General features: G+C 36.4%; 1 protein-coding gene across 8 annotated transcripts in view; it reads left to right on the top strand.

Annotated features, from left to right (window-relative positions):
- The window catches only part of CADPS2 (calcium dependent secretion activator 2), a 491293-nt gene that overhangs the window by 253559 nt on the left and 211810 nt on the right, over nucleotides 1-25924 (top strand). For all 8 annotated transcript variants that reach the window (XR_013992602.1, XR_013992603.1, XM_081038675.1 and 5 more), the window contains exon 8: nucleotides 7106-7245. Coding sequence is in view for 6 of the 8 variants with exons in the window: in XM_081038675.1 (XP_080894801.1) it covers nucleotides 7106-7245 (140 nt within the window). In the remaining 2 variants the exon portion in view is untranslated. The remainder of the gene's footprint in view (nucleotides 1-7105; nucleotides 7246-25924) is intronic.

The raw sequence follows: 25924 nt of genomic DNA, 5'->3' as shown, positions 1-25924 counted from the left end.
TTTCATAAATTTTTAGAGACTAGCAAATAAATGGCATATGATTTCTAGCATTTCTACTGTCATTTTCTGTTCTCACATTTTGGCAGTACTTTAGTTGGCACAGGTTTTTCTCTTTTTAACTCAAGGAAGTAGCAGTTTAATGTTTGCATTTTTATTTCTAATTTCTCTGAGCATCCATCCATCCCTTCAGTCAACCAACTAATCAAGGAACCAACAAATACTTGCTAAGTGTCTACTGTAAGATATAAAGGAAACCATGATGAAAAATGGCTTAATTTAAGATACTGGCTTAAATTACCCTATCAGCTACAAATGAATCACACTATTTACCATAGAATAGCTTCTGCCCTCCAGGAGCATACTCTGCTAGATGTATTCCAAGAGCCCCTCATATGATGGTTCATTGTCGAGATGTCAGAAATGAATTGGGAAATATTTTACATACCTTGGTTTTTCCATGTCCTCTCCTCAACCCCCATGATGCAAATAAAGTTTTTAATCTCTAATAAAATTCTATTTAATTTCTCATAAAAGTTTTTAATAAGTTAATGTCCGGGAAAATATATAATAAGTAAATACTTTTTTAAAAAACTCAGTTTCTTTCATTTTTTTGAAAAAGACTTTTCTTATCAAAAAGTACTATATACTTTGTGTGGTTCTGTCAGGCCAAGTACACACTTGGTAAGGGTTCGGAAGTTTGATCAATTCCATATTGTAAATTCCAGGATTCTTTCCAACTTTCAAAATAAATGGTACTGGATTTAGCCTGCAGACAGTAGGGTTGACAGAAGACTTAATGCTAATCCTTCAGTATACAAAATAGCATTGTGTTAGAGAGAGTGAGCAGGTGTTCTTTGTTCCAACTGATAGAACAGGAAGCATTGATATTAAATCAAAGGAGAAATAATTTAAGCAACCTCAAATGTATTAAACACTGGAAAATGTTATAAGAACGGTGTAGATTACTCTCAGAAAAATTATCTGATTCATCTTCTCCACACACTGAAAATGTGGGTATTCTGATATTGCAGAAAATATATGCTAGTTACTAACATGTGCTACATAAAAAATTATTGAAATGAAGTAAATTCAGTTAGTCCTTTCCCACTATGTACTCTCTCAAGATCCTAAGATCTCAAGAAAGTACTTGAAAGATTCACAAAGACTAGTCATTGTGAATCTTTGATAAATTATAAAATCTATGTCAGTTGCATGAGATAGAAAATGTCAACTGAACCCAAAAAGTCAAGGTTTCTCATAGAAATAGCTCTACTTATCTGGAGAAATGTTCCCTTGGTCATTTCCTTAAAATACCCTATATCTCAAGGATGTCTGATTGTCAGCAAAAAAGGATTTTTAATCACAAATTGAAATGATTCCAAGTAATAGCATTTTTAGTCCCTTCTTACACGATTTTAAAGATGTATTTTTAAGCCCAATGCCTCTCTTAGTTGGATGTGAGGGCACCTGACATATATTGAGTCACATTATCCTCCAGCTCCTACGGAGGGGGCTTATTCTTTACTCAAAAGTATGAAAATCTGATAGTCATTCCCTGGCCCAAAAGGATCTTTTGACTGCATGTTACAGGATAACATACGAACTCCTTAGTGAAACACATTCTTTTGTAGTCTCTCTCTTGTCTTCTTTTCTGGTCTCATCCATCAGTACAACCTTCTCATTTCCTTATCTTCTTCAACCTACCTAGCCATATCCTCATTCGCTGCTGCCTTTTCATACAAGGTCCCTTCTCGCTAAAGTGATTTTGGCCAATTTGCCCAATCTTGCTCACTTAAGAGTTAAGTGAAGTCTGCCCCATTCCTCAACCAGATTTATTCCCCAAACCATCACAGTCTGGCCTCACCTAAACTTTCTCTTGCTGAGATCTCTTGTGACATCTCTGTTAAGCCAAGCAATACCCTTCCCGTCCTTGCTGTGCTTGACTTCTCGATTGTCCTTTGGCCATTTCCTACTCCTGGAAACACTCTCTGCTTTGAATGTAGTACATCGCACACCCTTCTGGTTTTTCTTCTGCCTCCTTGGCCTCTGGTCTCAATTATGCTTTTTTTTTCTTTTCCCAACTCTTAAAAGTTAGTGTTCCACAGGGTTCTCTCTTCTTCCCTTTTGATGAGATAGAGAATTGACAAGACAGAAAACATAATATTGTATTGATTGAAGTTCTTTTGGTGGCAAGCAATGGAAACTGACTGAGCGTAGATCCAAGGAATAAAGAAAGAGCTGACTAATTTGGCTTGGAGGAAGGACTTGAGAACCAAAGGTAAGAATGCCAACATCAGGGTTGTGTGCCTTTTTCTATGGTGCCACTCTTAGGGAGGTTCCTTTCCAACAGCCTCATGTCATTATCTCTTGGTTCCTTCCCATATGTTTTGTGTTATAAATCTAATGTGTTCTTTTAGACTCCCAAAGGAAACATTAATTCCTGTATGTGAAGTCTGTTCTTATTCCTTAAAGAATTGCTGGTTGCACCCATCTTTGAGCTAGAATTGTACCAAATATGTATATCTATTCTTTTACTGTAAGACTACAGCACAATTATTGTTGTCATGTGGTCTTTTTCTTCTTCCTCTAGGCGAAGAGATATTTATGGGAAAGGGCAGTGAATTCTTCACCTAGACACAGAGCCTATCTAACCCTTCTCAATTCTTCTAGATTTTCCTCCCTAGTTTTTTAGTTTTTCAGGTCTTTGTTGAAATAGTGTTTAGAAATTTAGAAAAACGTGAATTCATACATCACAAAATTCAACTAATGTGATATATACACAAACACACGTGACTTGGCTTTAATCAATGTTCCTAAATAGAAGGAAAACAATGTAGAGGTACTGGCTTGTACAAGTATATTTTAAGACAAAAATCCTTCCCTATCCCATATTACACTAAATATTATGTACATGTATGTATACTTACACTTCATTTTTAAGTGTTTCTTTTCCTGTGTATTAAATTTGACAGAATTTTAAACAAAGCCTAAAAATCCATTTTGTGTTTTTCATTACACCTCAGCAAAGATGACAAGTGATGTTGACATTTTATGATGAAGAAGATACATTGGCTTTATATTTAAGATAAGAAATCATAAAATGTAATGTCATGCTAAATGACAAGACATTTCAAGTGTTGGTGACAAAAATAAACTTGAAGGAGATGAAATGTGTATAGAAAGGTTAAGAGAAATGAACAGCAAAAAGCAAACTTCTTTGCTAAGTAATATAAGAAGCTGTTTTGTACAGAGCTGTAATTTAATTTAGATGTACAGAAGAATCCTTAGTAAATTTTTTTATCTGTTACATATTTTAATTATTGTATCATCAACATCAGGCATGCCTCTGAACATGAACTAAGTCCTATTGAAGAATTGCTTACCATGAAATAAATCTATAAGCACTTATTTACTTGTAAAAGACTGATGAAGCAAATCTCTGTATGTATGTACTCGTTAGGATACTACCAAATGCTGTAACAAACAGATGACCTTTCAGTCGTTCAAAACAATAGTATCTATATAACAGTTTACTATGGGTTCCTGACAGATGGGTATATTTCCTTGTTTTTATAGGTCTCTCATTTCCTAGAGGATTGTTCTCCTGCGTTTGGCTAGCAGATGAGTAAAGAGGAATGAAGAAGGCATACTTATATCTTGATCATTTCCCCCAGAGTGACACATTACTTCTCTGCATATTCCATTAACTAGCACTTTCATATGTCCCTACTTAGAGGCAGGGGGAGCTAGAAAATATAGTCCTTGCCTGACTAGCTGTTTCCTAGCAACAGTTGTATTCTAGTGAAGGCGTGACTCCTGCTGGACAGCTATGTGGTCTGCCATAGTTCACCCCTACAGTCAAGGTTAACAAAGCAACAACAGTTGTGCTACCCTTACCCTGACACATAGATCACAGTCACTTCAACTCGAGGGAAACAACCTGACGTCTCAGCCTGTCCTTACATCCATTCCGAAGTCCAACACCCCCATTAGGTCCAGCTGTGGCCCTTTGCAGCCTGGTGACCGATGCACTCAGTTCATGCTGACTGCCCACTGCCCCACCTCCTCTCCCCACCCTGCCCTGGCACAAATCTAATACACAGCCATGGAGTGGGGGAGGTGTGCGGGGGGGGGGGGCAGGAGAGTGACAGTTCAGTTCCCATTTGCATAAAGGTAAAGTGGTAAATCCATAGCAGTGATTGTCTGATGACAACAGCGGAATCTTGTCACGGCAGGTGCTGTGAAGCCACAATGCCGCAACAACATTCAGGGTCTCTTGGTTGGACCCTTACAGTGCATTTGCAGAGAACTCCTTTGTCTTTCATTCTCCTGGGTCCCTTGGGCTACCTACACTGAGAGCTGCTTCCTGGGCTAAATCATCTATGGCTACATCACGTAAAGGAGTATGACCCTCAGTCAGTTTCCATTGCTCGACACCAAAAGAAATTCAACCAATACAATATTCATCATGTTTTCTGTCATGTCAATTCTTTAGCTCATCAAAAGGGAAGAAGAGAGCACCCTGTGGAACACTAACTTTTAAGCGTTGGGAAAAGGAGAAAACAAAGAAACAGCTAGAATTGAGACCAGAGGCCAAGGAGGCAGAAGAAAAACCAGAAAGGTGTTCCATGTACTACATTTTAAGCAGAGAGTGTTTCCGGAAGTAGGAAGTAGCCAAATGACAATCACTTTCTGCTGTGCGATTTGGGAACCTGGAAACTTATTTTACAGGCAATGTTTAAGAGTAAGTTCAGGGTTTATTCACCAGTATAGCTTTTTTTTTTTTTTTTAGTAGATTTAGAAGCAATAAACATAATAGATTTGGTGTCTGTGAGCCTTCATTTGCAACATGTCCCGGTGTTCTCATCTTTATCTATCAGAGTCTGTCCCCAAAAATAGAGACAATTACAGATCTTTCAAATGGAGGAAATTTAACACAAGGAATTCGTTATCTACACGTGTTATGGAACAGAGAAGCCAAACAAATGACAGTGAATGAACCCAGAGACTAATGAAATCAGAAAACTGCTGTACAGACTAGGGATAGAGAGGCGATGGGAAGAAGTGATATTACGAGATAGTATCTGAGCTTTTACCTCTGATAAGAGGAGATTAGGAACTCTGTGAGGGATCTGAGCCATTTATATTTTTTTTCATCTTTGTGTCTCCACAGAGTGAGCATGCAAATGTTTGTTTACTTGAACAGAGATAAGCAGTAAATTGTTCCACTGCCTTCATTTAGAAGTACCCATCAGAGAACGAAAATGTGTCAGAAATGGTGGCATTCAATACTGGGATGACCCTTAATTTGTGGATCAGCTGCAGTTAATTATTTTGGAATCCTATTTATTTAACCCATCATTGGCGTTGAGAGAATGAGAAATTTTCAGAAGTTTAAATTTAAATATTCTCTTCCTATATAAGACTTTTAGAGTTTGGAACAAAACCAACTTCCATATAAGCATAGAAGGAAGAATTAAAAAGGAATAAAATCTGTAGGTGGCTCATGCCCAAATACATTTAAAAAAAAAAAAAAAAGACAGTGTAGGGAGAAAGAGAGAAAAAGCTTTCCAGAATTTCTGGGGAAGTAGCAGTTGTAGCTACAGAGGATATGTAGCTCTATCTTAGTCTTTGATTCTTTTTTGGAATCACCTTTTAAGTTTATAATGACATTCCTTTGAATACTGGTTTGAGCCAGAAATTATCAACTTATTTTCATTTGTTGTTATTTAAGAAAGAATCTGTAAAATATTATATTGAATATTTTAGCATTCAAAAAGCACTAATTCTAGAATATGATCATAATTTTTGAAAACAACAGAAATGCTATTTAATCTGTTTTTGAATGTGCCTTTATATGCTTAAGTGTACAGATATGCTGGATTCAGTTTAGCTATGGCTTTTAGAATATGCTTGAGAAAAGTCTCAAAATAGCAGATACATTTAACAACTTGGAAGTTGAGAATAGTTTGAGAAGCTTTTTTGTCTATGTTGCCTTTCCTACAGAGAAAATGAGCCTTGCTTGAAGATTTCTCAGTGAATATTTCCAGTTATACATGGAAACGAAGGGTTTTTTTGGGGGGAGGTGGTTGGGAGGGAAGTATGTCAAATTCAGTTACTGTAAAGACATTTTAGTATACCTGAACATGTTATAATTCTTTCATTTATGTAGACATTTCAGGGTTTTTTTCTTTTCATTGATTTAAAATAAGAATTTTAAATGCAAGGAAACGCAATGCATTTCATATCTTCATTTTATGCCTCAGAATATAGTGCTTAAATTTAAAAATATCTATTAAGGTTTGGATGTAGGGTGTGTCAGGTGTGTAAATAGTGTCAGGTAGGGTGTGTCAGGTGTGTAAATAGTATCAGGACAAATTAAAAAGGAGAAAATACATTGCTTTATCTATATGGTCTGTAATATCTGAAGAGGAAACTTTTCGTTCCTGAGTTGGCTTTGTGGAGATGTAATGTGAAATAATCACTTGGTAATTTGGCAGTGTTATTAAAAATAATTACTTTGTTTCAGTCATAGCATCATCTTTATAGTTTTGAAAACGTAGTCAGGGAGAAAATTCTTCTTTGGTATTGACCTAGAGCAGAAAATGTGCTATGATCCATCTTTTCCAGCTCTAATCGAGTTGATTTTCTTTAATACTGTTCTACAGTGAAAATAGTAAAACAAGAGGTGTATTTTTTGCTGCTTAAAATAATTGTTTTGGCTTTTTAAGTGTACTATCTGTAATTTCAAAGAATATTTCTTTCTGAACTTCTTTGCCCTGAGGAGTTTAAAGTATTCTTGAAATTATACGTGTCTACTAAGTATTTTTCAACCATCAATTCAACTGTAGTCCTTATGCTATTAATTCATTATGAAGTAACATAGGGAGAAAATTTATGGGATAAAATGAAAACACATATTGGTCAAAAAAGTAAATGAGTCTATATTGAAATCCAAGCTGCTGTGGTGGGACTGAAATGGTTTATTAGACACATTTTGGCTTTGACATCCTTTTCAAACAGGAAAACGTATGGAAAAATTATGGTTCCAGTTCTTAGACTCTCTGTATTGTGTACTTAAATGTTTTCTTTTTCTCTCCTGCAGGTGATATTATACCCAACTTCTAATAGCTCCAAGTCAGCTGAGTTGCACCGAATGATAGTTCCAAAAAACAGCCAAGATTCTGACTTAAAAATCAAATTGGCAGTGCGAATGGATAAACCGCCACATATGAAACATAGTGGGTGAGTGTGTACTTGAAATTGTTTTGCTGCTGAATTATTGGATTTTATTTCAATGTATCACTTTTGTCAAAGTTTACTGAAAGAATCAGTGTATCAGGCTTTCACATGAAATTTCCCCCAAAAAATGACATGCACATATTAACTTACCTTTTTAAACCTGTAGACATGTTGATAGCTAAATACATAGGTATTTAGTTAATATAACTGTCTGCATGCTAATATAATACTGGTATTTTTTTACACATCACTTAGATTGATAAAGAACAGTGATATATGGAGACAGCTTCTAAGAAATATTTTTCAAAATACAATAGTTTAAACAAGCCTAGCATTTGGGTCCCCCAAAAGATGGAAACTTACATAGAATGCATTAAAGCTCAAAGGTGGTTCAGATATAACCCAGGAGGCTGTATCCATTTTGATGAAGGATGTGAGTGTTCATTCAATGTCTGACTGGAAAACTAAATCAATGCCAGAGGAAACTGATGCTGGCGGATCCACCAGAAGTTCAGGGACTGTCTCCCGGGGACTGCCATGGGGCAGAGCCAAGCTTCATCTCTGCCAAGGTTCTTTTTCCCTTGTAGCTGGTGAGGTAACAGGTCTGAACTTGTGAGTACAATAAAAATGCCTTTTTTTTTTTTTCCCCCAGAAAAACCCAGGTCTTTCTCTGAGCATATTACAGTTGGGATAAGGCTAAGGACCATATTGCTGCCTTGGTTTGGTGGGCAGTGTATGCAGAGTCAGAACTAGTCTCACTGAGGGAAAAACACCTCAGAGGGGGGCTCGTAGGGAACAGTGATTTGGGCAGTCCACGTCTTTAATGTGGGAGTGTAAAGTGAAGACTCCCTGTGACAGTTCATACTGCAGGTGGAGTTCCTGGGACTTAATATATAGAGTTCTTTCTTTCATTCATCTACCTGCTCACTGTTGATTTATGTAGCAGACGTGTATTGAGTACTTACTCTGTTCCAACCAGAACAAACCTCAGTCAGATACCAGGCCAGGCCTGAAGGAACTGGCTAGTCAGGGACCCGGCGTGTATATAAATGATGATAACACAGAGTAATCAGTGCTATAAGAAAGGAATGGGTACTGGTGGAAATAACACCATTCCAGCTGGAGTTAGTCATGAAAGTCTCACAAGTCCACGGACTTTGAGATGAAACTTGAAGTATGAATTCAGCAGGTGGGCGGTGGGGAGGATGGGCATTTCAATCACGTGACAGCATATAGCTGGACAATGCTGACAAGTGTGGTACAACTGGCACAGGGTTATTTGAGGCTACAGAGAGTACTACTGCTCTCATGTAGCTCGAGATTAGTTGAGACTCCTCTGCTAGTGCTTAGAGCTTGGTAGAGCCTAGAGCTCGGCATACAGGACCATGGTATGTTCCAGGTACTGCAGTTATCTCTCGCCTGTTTTTGACTCAGTGTCTTTATTTTAATGAATGACATGAGAAATGGGAACCTAGGTGTTATAATGCCAAGAGAGCCCATCATTGATACACAGCCAGCAGCATGTGGATACACGGAGCCTTCAGATTATGTCAGCGACCACGAGTAAACATGAAATGGGGCACATGGCATGCTCTGCAGCCTTGAGCTTCTGTGGAGAGAAAGCCCGGCTCTAATCCTTGGCGGTTTCTTGCGTTAGAACCATCCAGGGAAGGTGGGGCGATCCAGTCCCCTTCCAAGACTTGATTATTTTTGTTTGTTTCTTTTTTGTTGCTTTTTATCACGCCTTTGCCCTGAAGGAGAATTGCTTTGTATCACGTCACACCACTGCCTTTGACTAAATCCGCATTCCCAAACTGGCTCTGGAGTTGGCCCAAGACTTCAGGTGAAGGGGATTGCTAAGCAGAGTGTGTCATGGCTCTCAATTTAAGCCGTAAAGCACAAGTGCTCACCTTGGATTCCGATCAGGAATGCGTGAGATCCCAGCTACATCAGTCGTTATCTACCATTTCTAAAAGAAACTAACAGGCATTTCCAGGCATTAAGTTATCTCTGTAGTTTATGGTACATAAAAGGAAGGAATTCTAGAAATGAAAATATCTGTGATACTGTTCTGCTTGTTGGTGTGTGACAGAGCATAATTAACAATATCATAGGTTTAAAAATTCATTAAAACTATTCAGTTCCGGTACTGGGCATAATGATAATGATGAACCAGAATTAAAAGTTTTCAACATTGCTGTAAAAGCAGTTTGTTCCCTATGGGCAGGGACAGTACAGGTGCTTTCCTACAGCTTCAGGTTTCTCAGTGACTGCACAGTAAGTTTTAAATATTCTTATTATCACCCCTGCATATAGATGTATATGGGAAACCAGGACTCGACCTACCTTGTAACTATATTCATCTTTTTCTGAGGTGCTTCATAATTGATTTTAGTGACCTTAATTACATTTAAGGAGAGAAAGTCAACTAACTTATAATATAGTACTATTATAGGTCAAAGCAATAATATAATAGGAGTACATAGTAAATTAATAGTATTTTGCTGTGGGGCTGGATTGTGCTCTGTCAGTAATTCATTGTATAATGAATAATTAACAGATGAATAATTGAAAAAGAGACAAGTTAAAAAAGATAAATTTATCTACAAAATAGAGCAAACTCCTCTTACAGGTAGATTTGTCAAATGTATTAAACAATAAATAGGAGGGTTATGGATTTTATCTTCAGAGTACTTTTTTTTTTTAAGATTTTTTTGGGGAAGAGGAATAGGACTTTATTGGGGAACAGTGTCTACTTCCAGGACTCTTTTTTTTTTTTTCCAACTCAAGTTGTTGTCCTTTCAATCTTAGTTGTGGAGGGTGCTGTTCAGCTTCAAGTTGTCCTTTCAGTCTTAGTTGTGGAGGGCGCAGCTCAGCTCCAGGTCTAGTTGCCATTGCTATTTGCAGGGGGCACAGCCCACCATCCCTTGCTGGAGTTGAACTGGCAACCTTGTGGTTGAGAGCTCACTGGCCCACGTAGGAATCGAACCGGCAGCCTTCGGAGTTAGGAACACAGAGCTCCAACCGCCTGAGCCACTGGGCCAGCCCCAGAGTACTTTTCAAAACTAGACTTTGAAATCCTTTGGGACTGTAATCGTAAAAAAATGATTTTCTGTTTTAATGATATGGGAAACAAATATAACTCTTTTATGTGAACTATTTTAACATGTATTCTCTGTTTTATTCATTTATCATGTAAGTGGCCCCTGTATTGTCCCTAAATAAATATATTTTATCAATGTTACCTGTATATGTATGTGTTCCCAACTAGGCTGTGAGTTTCTTAGAACTATGAACCCCCATTGCTTCCCACAGTGTGCAATCAAGAATAGATATGAATAATGATGATGAAAATGATAACCGTGTGCTCTGTAGAGTTTTAAAGGAAAAGTAGTAAGAAGGACAGTAAGCTGCATCCATAAACTGAAATGTAGAGGGTTCTAAACACAATTTATAGGGGATAGAGTAGAATTTTAATGTGAAAAGTACCTAAAATAAATGAAATAAATGGTGTTTGGCTCTTAACTGTTGCATATTAAAATGACCTTTTTTTTTTTTTGAAGCAGAAAGAAAAATATATCTGATACAAAGCCCATATTTCTGATAAGTAATCAGCCCATGATTATACATTACACCTTTTCAAAATAGGATTGACTACATGCAAATGAAGATAGATACTTAATTTGGATAAAATAAATGTAATGATGATTTCATTCTTTTAAAACCAAATTGGACATTAGCATAAGACATATTTGGTAAAAAAAAAAAAAAGGCACTTATTCTTTTAGAGTATGTCATATAAATTATATAAACAATCTCATATAAATCTATAAAATGAATTATCAGCTAGATATTGAATGGTTAAATAATTCGTATTCAACCTTTGAATTTGTTTGCTTTTGGGGTAGCTGAAGACAGAGTGTTAAATGGACTGTCCTTTAGCATAGCCTAGTGGCTGAGTAACAGTATTAACTTAAATCTCAGAAACACTATCCCCTTTATTATTAAATAACATTTCTCTGATTCAAATGATATTTTCTCAACCAAAAGAAAGGCCAAATAAAATGGAACGAGTAAAACATGATGACTGTTATGCCAGTAAATCGACCACTGAAAAGCGGAAAGAAGAAAATTAAATTGGTTGCCACAAATATGTGGAGGCAACGTGATCCCCCAGGATCTATCAGAAATCTGCAGGCAACTGCTTATTTTATGGTTAAAAATGAATGAAAACGGCATGAGAATAAAACAATAGGAGAGTTTTGTCACAGTTAAGAATTGGGAAGATAAAGCTATAGCCAAATCATTGTCACATAAATCCCGTAGTTCTCTTTGTGTAGTCACTCTTGGCTATTTAAACATTTATTGGATGAACATAGGTATTGAAATGTTTTGAAATTGTCATATATAAAGTTTCCACGTAGTTTACGTCCTACTTGTGTCAAAGGCACTGGGCCCATCTCTTGCTGCCTGGGAGAGACAACAGTTTCGCTTCCAGCAGGAGGCCCAGGATTGTACCAACTTTAGGATAAGCACCGACCTTTCTGAATTGTTGTAATCCTCTGCTTCTTCATCGAGAGGGCCAGCCAGGCATGGGGGCGCTGAGCTGTCATGCCTATGGAAACTTTTAGTATACTTAACATTCATGCATGGGGGACAGTCTGATGACCAAAGAGAAGGAAGTCTTATTTTGTCAAGGTGGCGTTTGCTTGGAGGGTCCAGGCCTGACAGAAAGTATGAGTTTGTTTTTTCCCCCTTAAAAATTGGATTCTCCTGTGAAATCAATCTTAGGATGACTTTCCTAAAAGTCGTTGTCTAAAATAACCATGTGTCGACATCTGATCTTTACCTGACCCTATATATAGGCCTGTTTGCATTCCCAATTTGAATGGACCTCCTTTTGGCTTACCTCGATTTCATAGAAATCCCGCTCTTACTGCCTTGCCAAAACTTCTGACAACATGTTTGCTAGGTTCTTAATACATAATTGATTCTTTTTCGAAGTACAACTTTCAAAAGAGGGGTCTGTCTGTGGTTCTGTATAAACATTAATGTAGTCATCATAGAATGCTGAAAAGAAGTCATAAAGCCAACTTTCTGTTTCCAAATTCCTTCATATTTAGGTCATTTTCTGTACGGTAATTTAAATCATTAAGAACTATATTTTTTCATTTTAATTTACTAATAGTTAATAAATTATGTAATAAATGATAGAAACATTTTCAAACATAGCTTTAATGATCATTAAACTAGATGTCTTAACTTATACTCCTTTGAAAAACTTCTCCTGTAATAACTTAGTCTTTACCTGGAAGCCTAAATGTGCCTTTCCATTCAGCACCCTTTTACTCCCAAGATTTTTCTCCAGGGGAGAAGCATCTTAACATACCTTGTTTTCTTAACTCTTCGTGCATCTACTAACTGCTTTCTTTTGCCTTTAGACAGCCTTCAGTGTCACATCTGAGCATCTTAAAATTACAAAGGCACTTTAGGCCAAATAATTAAAGATGGAATATGAGGTCCTTTTTTCTTTATTTTCAACCATGGATCATATAGTCATAGGTTATTGCAATTAACTCTAGGCACTTTTAAAAAAAATCATAGTGAAAACTGTTTAGGAATACTATAAAATTTTATGAACAGTTCATGTATAGAATTATAGAACAGTTTCATTTTCTTAATTGATGTCTTACTATAAAATGTTTGGACTATATACTGCCAGAGTGATACTTTTTATTTCTTTGCACACAGACGTTTTAAACTATCAACACCGAGTCAATAAAGCAAAAATCTTGGGCTTATCGTAAGTGCTTGAGCATTGTGGGAGGTCAAGAAAAATTTGGACAGTAAGATATTTATTTTTAGTTCATTGCTGTGACATGCAGCTGCACACTGGCGCAGATGGAGGACGATGCAGTAATAGTTACTCATGGAGAAGAAGCACTAGTTTAAGAGCCAAGACACTTGTGTTTAAGTCTCAGTTCTGTCACTCACTTGGGTAAGCCACTACCTCTTTCTTGGCCTCAGTTTCCTCAATTGCTAAAGGAGACACTGGGCTAGAAAATGTGAGTGGTTCCTTAGTCCCCGGAGATTTATGGCTCAGCAAGTCATTTTCTCCCTCACCTCTCCAGGAACATATCCCACTCATTCCACAGCATGCCTTCCACATAGAGGATGTACAGAGTTTGGGGAGAAGTGGTAGGAGTGGGTGCAACCTGGAGAGAGATGACAGATTGAGGTATTTATCTGAATCTTCTCAAAGGCATAAGGAAGTATGAAAATTGACTGAAACACTAGGCTTCTTTATGTAAGCTTAATTTGAAAAATACACATATAATAAAATTGTTTATACTCTGATAGTATTAAAAAACAGATGCGTATAAAAATTTAGAAGGAAAATACATTGAACGTGCTAAGTAGCATAATGCAACTATGGGTGAAATTGTCTTTTCTCTCCATTTTCCAGATTTTCTGTGACGTAATTATACTACTTTTATGATGAGAGGATACAGTTATCCAAAATATAAAATAGCAAATAGATTTTTTTAAATTGAAAACAATTACATTTGTTTTACCGAAAATCTGATTATTAGGGAAATTCATTTGAGAAGATTTCTTAAGGTGAGCCTTGAAGAAGGACTCTTGTCTATCCAGTATTTCAAGGAGCAGCGTGGTTTAGGAATGTGAGCTTGAGCCAGACTGCCTGTCTCCAAATCCTGGCATCATCACTCAGTAGCTGTGGGATCTTGGGAACATTAGGGCACCTCATCTGCAATGTGAAAATGTTAGTAGAACCTACATCATAGAATTGCTTGGAGGCGCAGCCTTTTGTTATGTGTAATGTGCTTACAGGAGTGGCTGGCAGCTCACAGTCATACTCATTGTGTTTTAGCTATTGATGAAACCCTAAAAGAGGTCTATCTTTGAGTTGAGATACTAGTAAAAGAAGGAAACATAGACACAAATATTTAAAATATGAGACAGAACAAAAAGCACTTTAAAAAAAATATTAGGGGTGGCCGATTAGTTCAGTTGGTTAGAGTGTGGTGCTAATAACACCATCGTTGCCTGTTCAATCCCCACATGGGCCACTGTGAGCTGTGCTCTCCTTAAATAAATAATTAAACAAACAAACAAACAAAATAAGGCACTGTTTCCATCTCACACCCACCTCTGACCCTTTCTCTCTTTTTCCTTCTCAAGCACCCAGGAGGCTGCTGAGGAGCAGTCGGAAACCTGAGCTGGAAGATCTGGGTCTCTTCCCACCCTGCCTCGGGATCTGTAGTACTGCCTCAGTGTCTCCCTCTTTCAAGCAACAGAGTGAACTCACTAAGTGATCTTTAGATTTCTTCCAGCTCTGAAATCTATTTCTTTAAATTCCTTATTTTAAACCTAAAATAGATCTCTCTTAAGGAAAGTTAGGTAGAAATGTTTATCTTCCTGAAGAGGATGAAAAAAGTTAAACAATTTTCAAGCCACGTTATTCTCTTTAAGGACATCTCCATTAACAGGAGCAAGATACAGAGTAGTTAAGAACTACAGGCTTTGGAGTCAGACCTGGGTTCCGATTCTAGCTATGTCATTTTTTTATGAAAACTTGGTCAAGTTACGTCACTTTTCATAGCCTCACTTTTCTCAGCCATCAAATTGGATTGTCCTGATATGAAATGAGATACACTCATAAAGCATGTAGCTAAGTGCCGGTGACATTGTAAGTGCTCACATAACTAGTAACAATCATTATTAGACATTATTTAAAAAAATCATAGTTCCATGAACTATAAAAACCTGATTTTAACCACATCATTTGATTTGATTTAGAAGGAAACGCTCAAAGACAGATGGGAAAACAGCAGTGTACAAATCCTCACTAATTTCTTAAGAGTATAAGAGCTATATCTCCCATTAGGGCCCTCTGCTTAATTGTTAGGCTTTAATTTACGTTTTTATTTGATAGCTATTATGGATGTGTAGGCAGTAGTTTGTTTTTGTGTGTGTGTGTTTGTGTGTGTTTTGCTGCTAACTTTATTTTGTCTTCTCTATGTCCAAAGGGAGAAAAATGAAAATATTACATAAGAGCTCCCAACCGTGTCTGAAGAGCTGACATGAATGATTTATCTAAGAGATCAGCTCAGGGTGTAGAAAAGAACACCTGGAGCTTATTTCACAGCAAATGAGAAGAATAAGATAGAACTTCTCCCTTTGTTTTAGCCCAGTGCAGTCTAACTTATATTAAAAATGACAAATGCTTTCAAAGCATGATTTTTAAGTAACTAGTGGTGTCTTTTGTATGTTTAGTGTAATCACTAGTTTTACTTTCCGTTTTCTTGCCTAAATCATTAAACAAGTATTACTTGACTGCATAGCTCTACACTGTCTCTCAGGTTTTATTAGTTGCAGGACTAAAATCTGCCCATTTTTAATAAGTTGTTGATCTCAATAATGTTTACATACAAAGTACATTCATTTTAATTTCATCTCAGCTATTTTTTGTTTTAAAGTACGGTTTTATACATGCTTCATTTAAGAAGGAATTGGTGAGCTTACTCAATACTTACTAACTCGAAGACATTTGTATAATTGAATAATTGGTCTAATTATATACGTAATATTTTATGAGAATAATCTCTGGGAGAGATTATGTCATTGAGATTGGCTGCTGTGTTTTCAGCTGGTTCATAGTGCAGGATGTTGGTACCGTGTTTCCCCGAAAATAAGCCCTAACCGGAAAATAAGCCATAGCATGTTTTTCAGGATGACATCCCCTGAACATAAGCCCTAATGTGTCTTTTGGAGCAAACCTTAATATAAGACCCGGTCTTATTTTCAGGGAAACCTAGTAGTTGCTGATGCTCTTAGACAATGCTCTGACTGCCCATCCACTCTCCTCCCTTTGTCAGGGCTCTGATTGGATGTCATGGCTCCAGAGATGACCACCACCCTACATAGCTTAGTGCCCTTCCCTCCTCACCCACTCCCAGCTCTTCTCTTTGCACCTGCTTCATTTTTTAAAGCTTTTGTCAGTACCTGATATTATATTTATTGGTTATTGTTTATTGACTCTCACCAACTAGAATTTTATCTCCATTTAGGTGATTTGCTGTTGACTAGATCTCCAACCAAATTTAATTTCCATAGGATAGGAGCCTTGTCTTATCCACTGCTACTTTTAAACCCAGGTTTTAGAAAATTGCCTACCACTTAGTAGAAGCTAAATAAATGTTTGTTGAAAGAATGAATGAATGAATGAATGAATGAATGAATGAATGTTTTCTTCTTTAAAGAAAGAACAGAATGCAGAACTTATTTTCACAGCTCTTTTATATTCAAAATAATAGTTGGATTGATTATTTAGATATAAACTTCATATTATGGCATTATCTGAGTTGTAACACTGAGATGTTAGTTTGTTGGAGTACTCTTCAAAATATTATTGCCCCAGATGAATTAAAGTAAGTTTCATTAGTCCAAAACTTTCTATATGACTAGAAATCTAAAGACTCTACCCTGGAAAACTGTGTTCGTATCCAAAAACTTTAAATTCATAGTCATTATTCTCTACTGTGAAGTTTACTTTTTGCAATGGGTTTTTGTGTAGCTATGAAGGAGAAAGTAAATTTCTAGTATTATCTATTATCTGTCAACATTTATATGTAGCCCATTCTTATGATATGTCATTGAACTGTAGGAGGAAGTTTTAGCAATGTTCCCCAGGGTTCATTTATAAGAGTGACGTATTCTATAACCAATATTCATTAAAGGCGAAAAAGAAAACTAGATCTGAACTTTGTTCATACTATTTTTGTGGAATCAAAAAGTCCTTTACTTTCTCCTACAGTGATTCCTGATTTGAAATAATCTTTATTTTAGAATTTATTCTTATTCTATCAATTCTATTTAATGAACGATTTTATTCCATTGAGATAGGCACCAAAAAAAAATCATGAAAATATTCTCCCCAACAACTAACAAAGAAGAAGGAAGCAATGTTTAAAAGGAAGCAATCCCTCGATCATCGGAGAGATAAGATAGTCATGGTCCTGTGAATGGAAGAGAAGTTGAGGGAGTAAGCCAAGGAATGGGCTGACTGGCTGCTAAAAGATTTGTAAAGGTTTCAGAGGGCCAGAGCATGGCTGTGGTTCAGCGTGAGGAAGAGATGTAGGAGCCTGAAGATTATTACATAAATTAGAGAATAGGCTGCAGTATGGCAGTAGTGAAGGGTGATAGCAGCAGAAGAACTTACACTGCAGCCAAGCTGGCTTCCTTTGGAAGCCCCTGACAAAGGAGGAGTAAAATGGCTTAGGGGGATATGACGGGTCCAAAGGGAAGAACATGAGTAGCAGTGGAAAGCAGTGATGGGTAGGCGAGTGTCTGAAAGTACAGAAATCATTAAAAGAAATCTTTTCAGAAGTGGTCCCAACTTGTCTGATAGTGTATTTCATGCTGGCATTCTTTTCAGAAATGATCACACACTGTTATAAGGACTTTTTCCTAATCCTCCATTTTATGATCATAGCTCGAGTTTAGCAGAATGGAGCATTGGTAAAAGAGTACAACATCACAGCCACAGTTTCATATCTAGACTATATTTGAAATGCCTGAAAATCGTTGTAAGTTAACGATAATGGGGAAGATAGCAAATGGGTTTTAGCTGGATGGATGTGCATTCTGATTACCAAAAGAATTATCACCATAATTTTAACATTAATTAATACCAGTGTTGATGATATGAACAGAGAACAAAGGGTTTTCAAGTATTAAAATTTCTAATTATTCATTCTGGAAACATTCATATGCTTAAGGATAGTATATTTATATTCAATTTAGAAAGGAAAAGCACATCACATTTTCATGATTTTAAAGATTAAGAATCAGTTTGTTGCCTTTATAAAAAATACAAATATATATTTTAGTGCCTTTGCTTATTTATATTCAATTTAGAAAGGAAAAGCACATCACATGTTCATGATTTTAAAGAAAAAATCAGTTTGTTGCTTTTATTAAAAAATACAAATACATGTTTTAGTGCCTTTACTTATTTCACATATCAGTACTTTTCATTTAAAAAAAAAGTTAACAAAAAGGATATAATAATATACCAAAGAAAATTTGAATGTCAGCTATTTCCACCTTAGTGAAATTTGGTAATCTTTTCCTTTCTGCCAGTTGGATTGATCTTTAGGTTTGTGTTTAATTAACTGCTTCCTTTTCACCCACGGTAGTTAATTCCTATCTCTCTGTTGTGTTTCCCACAGATAAATCCCTTTCCATTCCTTCTTAGAATGCAAACCAAAACAAACAAACAAAAAACCTGTTTCAATATCTTTTGCACTGATTTTCCTGTATTCACCTTTCCAAACCATTCAGCTATTTAGGAATACTATTTATATTACATGTCTACTAAAAAACTTCTAATGCTTTCCTGTTGTGTATGGGATTAGACAAACATTCTTTAGCCTGACATTCAAATTCTTCAAAAAGCTGGCCCCATCCAGTCTTTCCAAATGTTCCTTCTCTCTGTACTCAGCAGAAACTCCCGACTTCAGCCAAATCAATCAGTTCATATACCCTGAACAGGCTTATACCAGCTCAACCCTATTTCTTCTACTCTTCCTTAAGCAAACCCTACCACCGGTCTGGCATTAGTTCACACGTTTTCTCACACTAGGTGTGCCATGAAGGGTAGTTAATTTTCTCTGTAATCTAATCTTTCTCATGAGTACACTGTTACTAAACGCCAAGTCACTTCATGCCCATCCCTCTGGTTTGGAGAGAACTGTCGAGTCCTTTTTACACCACAAGAATCAAAAGTGGTAGATGAGGGTTAAGAGGGTCTAATACTTGGTGATGGAAGGAGAACTGACTGGGTGGTGAACACACAATGTGATATATGGATGATATATTACAGAATTGTACGCCTGAAACCTATGTAATTTTACTAACCATAGTCAGCTCAATAAATTTTAATTAAAAAACAAATCCAAAGAGGCTCCAACGTTCATGTGCATCATCAGGACCCTGTTAGAGCAGAGCTTTCAGGAAGAAATCTGAAGTGGGAAGTGTGGCAGAAGGCTCACTCCCTGGGCTTTCATCTCTAGGGTGCACCTCTAACCCTGTCTTCATCTTTCTTTTCACTATAGTCTACAGGCACGGGAAAAGTGGGCTTTCTCTCTTCTTTCTGTCTGTCTAGGACCGTCCTTATGTAAAACATTTTGATTAAGACCCGCCCTTTGCTACGTTGAAGGAGGAGATAAGTTGACTTAGAAAATGTATTTGTACGTGTTAGTAGATTGACTGTATACATGGACCCAATACATGGGCTCCTACATCCGTACCCTGTGCCCGTTATCTGTGTTGTCCTTGAGAACTTTGGGCGTCACCATGTAGCTTGCGCTGCCCCCAGGGACGGTAGCGACCTTGGCATAAGCACAGGCTTGCAGAAGCGCTCATGCTTTTTCACTTTCTCTCTTGCTCTGCCTGTGTCCTGAGGACACGTATGGGCTAGACCTCTGGAGGAGCAGGACTGCGTCAGTCCAGTTGTCCTGGCCAATGTCGCAGACGTAAGTGAGCCCAGACCAAATGAGAAAGCCAACCAGCCAACTTGTAAGTGACCCCAGACCTATGAGTGGGTCCTGCAAAGCCCTGATCAGGTCAGTACAACTGCTTAGTCACCTATAGGTTGATGATAATAAACGATATTTGTTTGAAGGCACTAAGTTTTAGGATGAAACTTTAGACAGCAAAGGATACTGTGTCTTGCTGTGAGATCCTAGTCCCTTCCCCGCCCCCCTTCTATTATACCTCAGATATACAGAATTAGATTAGTCATAGTCTTGGCTCATGCTGTATGCCACAAATATATAAGTGCTCTGCACATTTATATGTGTAATCTTTAGAATATGCCTTTCTCTGTACATGTATATACAGTATAATTTATCCGTTTTATTAAAATGGACATTTGAGTGACTTCCAGATTTTTGTTACTTCAGACAGTGCTACTGTGAATATCTTGTGTATGTCTCTAGGTACATATGTGTACTTCCTCTTGAGTCAGTACCGAAGAGTGATTGCTGTACCGGTGAGGATGAAAGTGTATCTTTTCAAGATAATGCTAAACTGTTGCAAGTTTTACCAGTGGTTGTACCAAATACATTTCCATCAGCTGTATGTGAGATCTTTTTGTCCTATTTTTTGTCTTCTGCCACATACCACCTTCTTTGGATACTTAGATTTTCTCATGTATATGTCTTATGTCTACAGCTAAATTGCCTCCTGAAGAGAGAGATCCTAACTCTTGCTTCATTGCTGTGCCCATAAGCTTCAGAACATAATGGATACAAGTTAGACACTGATTGATAATCGGTTGATGTACTTTACATTTAAGAGTCAGTATGAAAATTCCTTGATATTCCTCATCTTTCCACCCCGGGCTAACTCAGGCATCCTGTGTTCCCGAATTCCCTGAACATGCCCTATTGTAGAATTATAAGCAGCCACACTCATGTTTGTCTCTCCAGCTGAGATTAACTCCTTGTAGACAGGAGCTTATTATTCAACATTGCTTGACAGGCACTGAGGCACACCTGGCTTCATTACATGAGTCATTTGGCACTTACTTACTGATCACCATGTGCCAGATGCTTTGAATGAAAGAATGAATGGATGGGGGACATTTGCTATAAAAATAGTGACGCTTAAAAAGAGACATTAACCAGCACTAGAAATACATTAGCTACAGTGGAGCTCATTACTTCCACCACTCAAATAGAACAACTGTTAACCTACGAGCATAGGCTAGAAAATGTAGAAAACTGTAAAATGGAAAACAATTTAAGCTGGCAAAATCGAATCACATATCCAGAATGCAAAGCATTATCAACTACTCAATTGCTTCTTCCAGAACTTTGACGTCCTAGTTGAAAAGATATTGTAAATAAGTGGTTCACAGAATCCATTGTAAATGATGGATTGAAACGGTTTCCAAAAAACAAGAATTGAAAAACAATTTTAAAAACAGACAGTTTTGTTTCATTTACTTTTTACTCTTCTTTGAAGGTGTTACACACATGCAAAAATGTGTGGCCCAGGTCAGTTGAGTACAATTTTCATTGGTCACTCTGGTTTACGAATGAACAAGGATATAGATTACTTGAGAATAGTATCTGTTAACTGAAAAATATTGTCCTTATAAGAAGTGATTGTGAGAACTATATGTATTTATGAGTATTCATTAAACTAAACAAATATGGCACATGTGTAAGAAGGATGAACAGGGCTCAACTCCTCTTATGAAATCTGAAAAAATATAGGATGAAAGCTGATCAAACATGGGTGATTAGATAGGTTTCTAGACTAAGGTAGACGACGATGACCAAAGTAGAAGAGATTACTGGGTGAAGGGAGTCAAAAGGCACAAAAGGTACAAACTTCCAGTTATAAAATAAGCCGTGGGCATGTAATGTACAGTATGGTGACTGTTGTTAATAATACTGTATTGCATATTTAAAGTCGCTAAAATAGTAGATCTTCAAAGTCCTCATGACAAGAAAAAGCAATTCTGTAACTGTGGTGATAGACATTTACTAGACTTATTACAGTGATAATTTTGCAGTATGTACCAAATATCAAATCATTATCCTGTACACCTAAAACTAATGTTGTATGTCAATTATACCTCAACGTTTTTAAATGAACAAGGGTTGGACCTGAAATGAGTAAAAGAGTGTCAAATGAATAGGATAGTTCCAATGAAATAGGAAAGTAGGGTTACAGTTGCAAATAAATACTGCAGAGACCATGGATAAAATTATCATGCCCTGCGATACCTCTTTTTTGCTTTGGGCACAAGTATACCTTTTTCATTCAAAGGGAACCAAGCTCCCATATGTTTAGTCTTTGCCTTGACCTTAAGCAAAGCACAGTTATGGAAATCTGTGACAGGGTCTGTTTGCTCTTTCCAAAATTTGGACTTATCGGTAGACAATTATACCCTGTTTGCTCTATACTTGAACCATTCGACTTACTAAGTACTTTCTGAGAGGATGAAAGTGTCAGGTGTGTTTATAGTGAAAGGTATGAACAGTTGATGAAATCGTTTAAGGAATAATTAAAGCTACTAAAAGTCAAATATATGGTGATGGAAGGAGAACTGACTCTGGGTGGTGAACACACAATGGGATTTATAGATGATGCAATACAGAATTGTACACCTGAAATCTATGTAACTTTACTAACAATTGTCATCCCAATAAACTTTAAAAAAAAAAGCTACTAAAGGAAAATGTAATACCTAGTAGTGCTGTTCTGTTGGAGTGGCTGGAGTATGTCAGCCAGTATGCCTAATTGTAGTCTCGTCCCTGTGTAATCGTGGGGTAAACCTCGATTGGCTTGACCTCCCTGTGCCCCAGTTATTCATCTGCAAAGTGGAATAATGATGATCACCTTTTTCAAAAGGTTGCTGTGAGGGTAAATGAGTTAATATCACTAAAGTGCCTAGAACATAATTAACAATACATTTTTGCTATTATCAATAAATAATAGGTAATTCAAATTGATTTACAAATAGCGTGTTTTGAATTTATGATATAATGTTTTTTATATATTGTATACGCCGTGTAACGTTGAGATGTTTTTCTATTACAGTGGTAATATATGTTACAAAGAGCAGGAGTTATAAGAAAACCATCAAATAACATAAAAGAAGTCACCTCATACTACCCTTGAAAATATTAGGTGTCTAAAAGTTAAAAATAAAAGTGCTTTCTTTATTCTTTGACCCCACAAGCAGTATTAACAATTTCGTGCATATGTCTTTGTTATATTAATATGTTCAATTTCCAGTAATTTTAGAAGTCTCATATTTCCAGCACTAGTATTTTCTGCTAGAATCAGCCACTCTATATTTAATGTTCTGACCATTAAATTCATAGCGTGACTAAATGGGTTAAAAATTATTTCTTAATTAAAATTATATCTACAACTTGGATTTCTACAAAGTCAGTTGGTCGTAATGTTATAAAAATGAAAAATTGAACTTTGTGAAACAGAGCACAAATTGCATTAATGATTGATAGGTAATATGCGTGAAATGAAAAATTACTATGCAAGGAATAGAAAGTGTTTATCCTACTACCAAATATTCAGTGAATGGATTGTAGCTACAATCTTGCCTTTAATGTTTTTCATGGTAATTGTCCAGAAGAGGCAGGAAGAACCATGGGACCTTGCCATTTTAATTGCTGAGAGAAACAAGAGAATCTTAATTGCTAGGCGATAGTATCATTTACATTCATTCTGAAATAATTAGTTTGAATATTTGTAAGAGCTGAGGTATAAATTTAATTCCAAATTCAAGAGCATGCCCACAACAGACCTTGTTAAAATGATCTATGTTTAAGAAAGGTTAACAACCCTAAAGTTTTAAAACTTTCTTTTTTTTAATTTGGTACAATTTGATTTTTTATTGGATTATTGAACTTGAAAGAATGGAGTTCATCGTATTTGAAAAGTCAGTCTGAATTTTAAATTACTGTAACACTAAGTTGAATTCTTAAGTTGCTTTTAGATATCTGGGGTCTTGATATTTTTATCACAATTTTGGAAAAATATACTTCTTTAATAAATAATGGTGTCAACATACAGTTACATTGGAATATATGAATTACAAGTTCTGTCAACACTGCATGGCAACTTGTAAATGTTGTTGTGATTCACTGGACTTTTAAAACTATAGATTAAATCTCAAAAATTCCTGGTTAAAACAAAAGGACATGTTCTTAAAAGGAATTTAAACAATTACTCGTTTCTCTAGGATGTGGGGCACAGAAAATTGAATACTCATATTCCTCATTTCATGGCATCCCATCACCAGCCCCTCCTTTGTTTTACTTTTTTACCTTTTCATCCCTGATTCCATCTCTTATTCTGCTCCTCCCTGCATAGCTATCCGTTCTGTATTGGGTACTAAATCCTTGAATGCTGTGTATCCTTATAAAATATGTAGTATTTTGTGTACATAAGTGTTTTATTTTTTTTCATTTAAGTTTTTGTTCATGTTTGTTTTTGTTCTGTTTTAGTATTAGTTTCAGGTGTACAAAGCAACATCAGTGTTTTTAAATTTATGTATTTTGCACTAAAGGTACTCAATTTCTTTTTTATCCAACATTAAGTATTTACGACTATGTAAATTATTATATAATATATTCCTCTGGGTCATTGCTTCTTGATATTATATATCATTCCATAGTATCTCCTGTATTTTACCTAGGACGTCCTCTAGTGATGGACACCTGAACTGTCTCTCGTTTACACCATAAACAGTGTTCCCTCGGTTGTCCTTGTTCGCGCCTGCTTATAGGCCTACCTACGAATGTCTCAACCATCCGTAACCAAGCATCTGACATACACATACTTAAATTCATTAAGTAGTCTAAGATAGTTTTTTCAGATTATCTGTTCCTATTTACAGTCCGACTTCCCTGTATCTTTAGCCAAAAATTGTATACTTCCCTTTCTAATTTTTGCTTTTTCTGATGAGTGGGAAGCAATGTTTCATTTTGTTTAACAAATTCTTACGTACTTTCACTAGTCATCTCTTGTGATTCATACATTTGTCTCCTCTGCCAATTTTGCCTTTTTGTTGTCAACCTCTTTTCATTGTTTTACAAATGTTTCTTCTCTAGGTCAACACTGTCCAATAGAAATGGAGTTACGGCAATGTGTATCTTGACTGCCCTGTAGGTTAAACTGCTATGACACTAAGTTCAATTCCGAAACTTCTCTCAGGTTTCTGGAGTATGTATATTTTTTCATTATTTTCTTTCAGCATTTATCATAATATGTGGACCACATGTGACTTTTGAGCACTTGAAGTGAGGCTTGAAGTGACTGAGCCAAAATTTTTATTCTGTTTAATTCGTATTAATTTAAATAGCCACGTTTGTCTACTCTGTTGGACAAAGACATGCTAGATAATAATCTTTTGTTGATTTTAGCTATTACAGATTACTCTTGATCTGTTATCTGCCAGATGATAACCTTGTTGAACAGAAATAATTAATAGTCAAGTCCATCAATTTTCTTCCAATGTATGTGTTCCTTTGGAGTTATTTTGAGTGTCCTCCCCCCTTAAATCACACATAATTTCCTTCATTTTTCTCTTTTAGGTTTAGAGATTTATCTTTCGCTTTCAGGTTTCTAATCTATATAGAGCTCCATTTTGGATATAGTATAAGACAAGCCTCCAGCTTTGTTTTCTCAACAAGCCAGGTTTCCCACACTATTGTGTGGAAGGCAATCCATCCTTCCACCTCTGCTTTTGTTGTATGGAAGCATAGTACTGATTAGTAAGCAGAGTTGATCAATGCTCTTATTGTAACCGTGTATTAAGTTATATTTTTCTCTGTAGTTGATTATATCATCTGCAAATAATGGTAGTTTTTTTGTTTAATTTACTGTCTTTACTCTTTTTCTTCTCTTATACATGGGTCAGGGCTTCTAGTGCTATGTTATCTAGAAGTGACAGCAGACAAACTTACCTTTTCCTAGTCTTAAAACTAAATCTATGTTTGTCGGGGTTCTCGAGAGAAGCAGAACCAATAGGATACATAAGTGTGTGTGTGTGTGTGTGTGTGTGTGTGTGAGTGTGTTAGGAGATTTACCATGAGGAATTAGCTCATGTGAT

The sequence above is a fragment of the Rhinolophus hipposideros genome (genome assembly GCF_964194185.1).
Source record: "Rhinolophus hipposideros genome assembly, chromosome: 25".
In the NCBI taxonomy this organism is placed as follows: domain Eukaryota; kingdom Metazoa; phylum Chordata; class Mammalia; order Chiroptera; family Rhinolophidae; genus Rhinolophus; species Rhinolophus hipposideros.
Note: the sequence above shows the minus strand (reverse complement) of the source record. Positions and strands in the feature narration are given on the sequence as shown.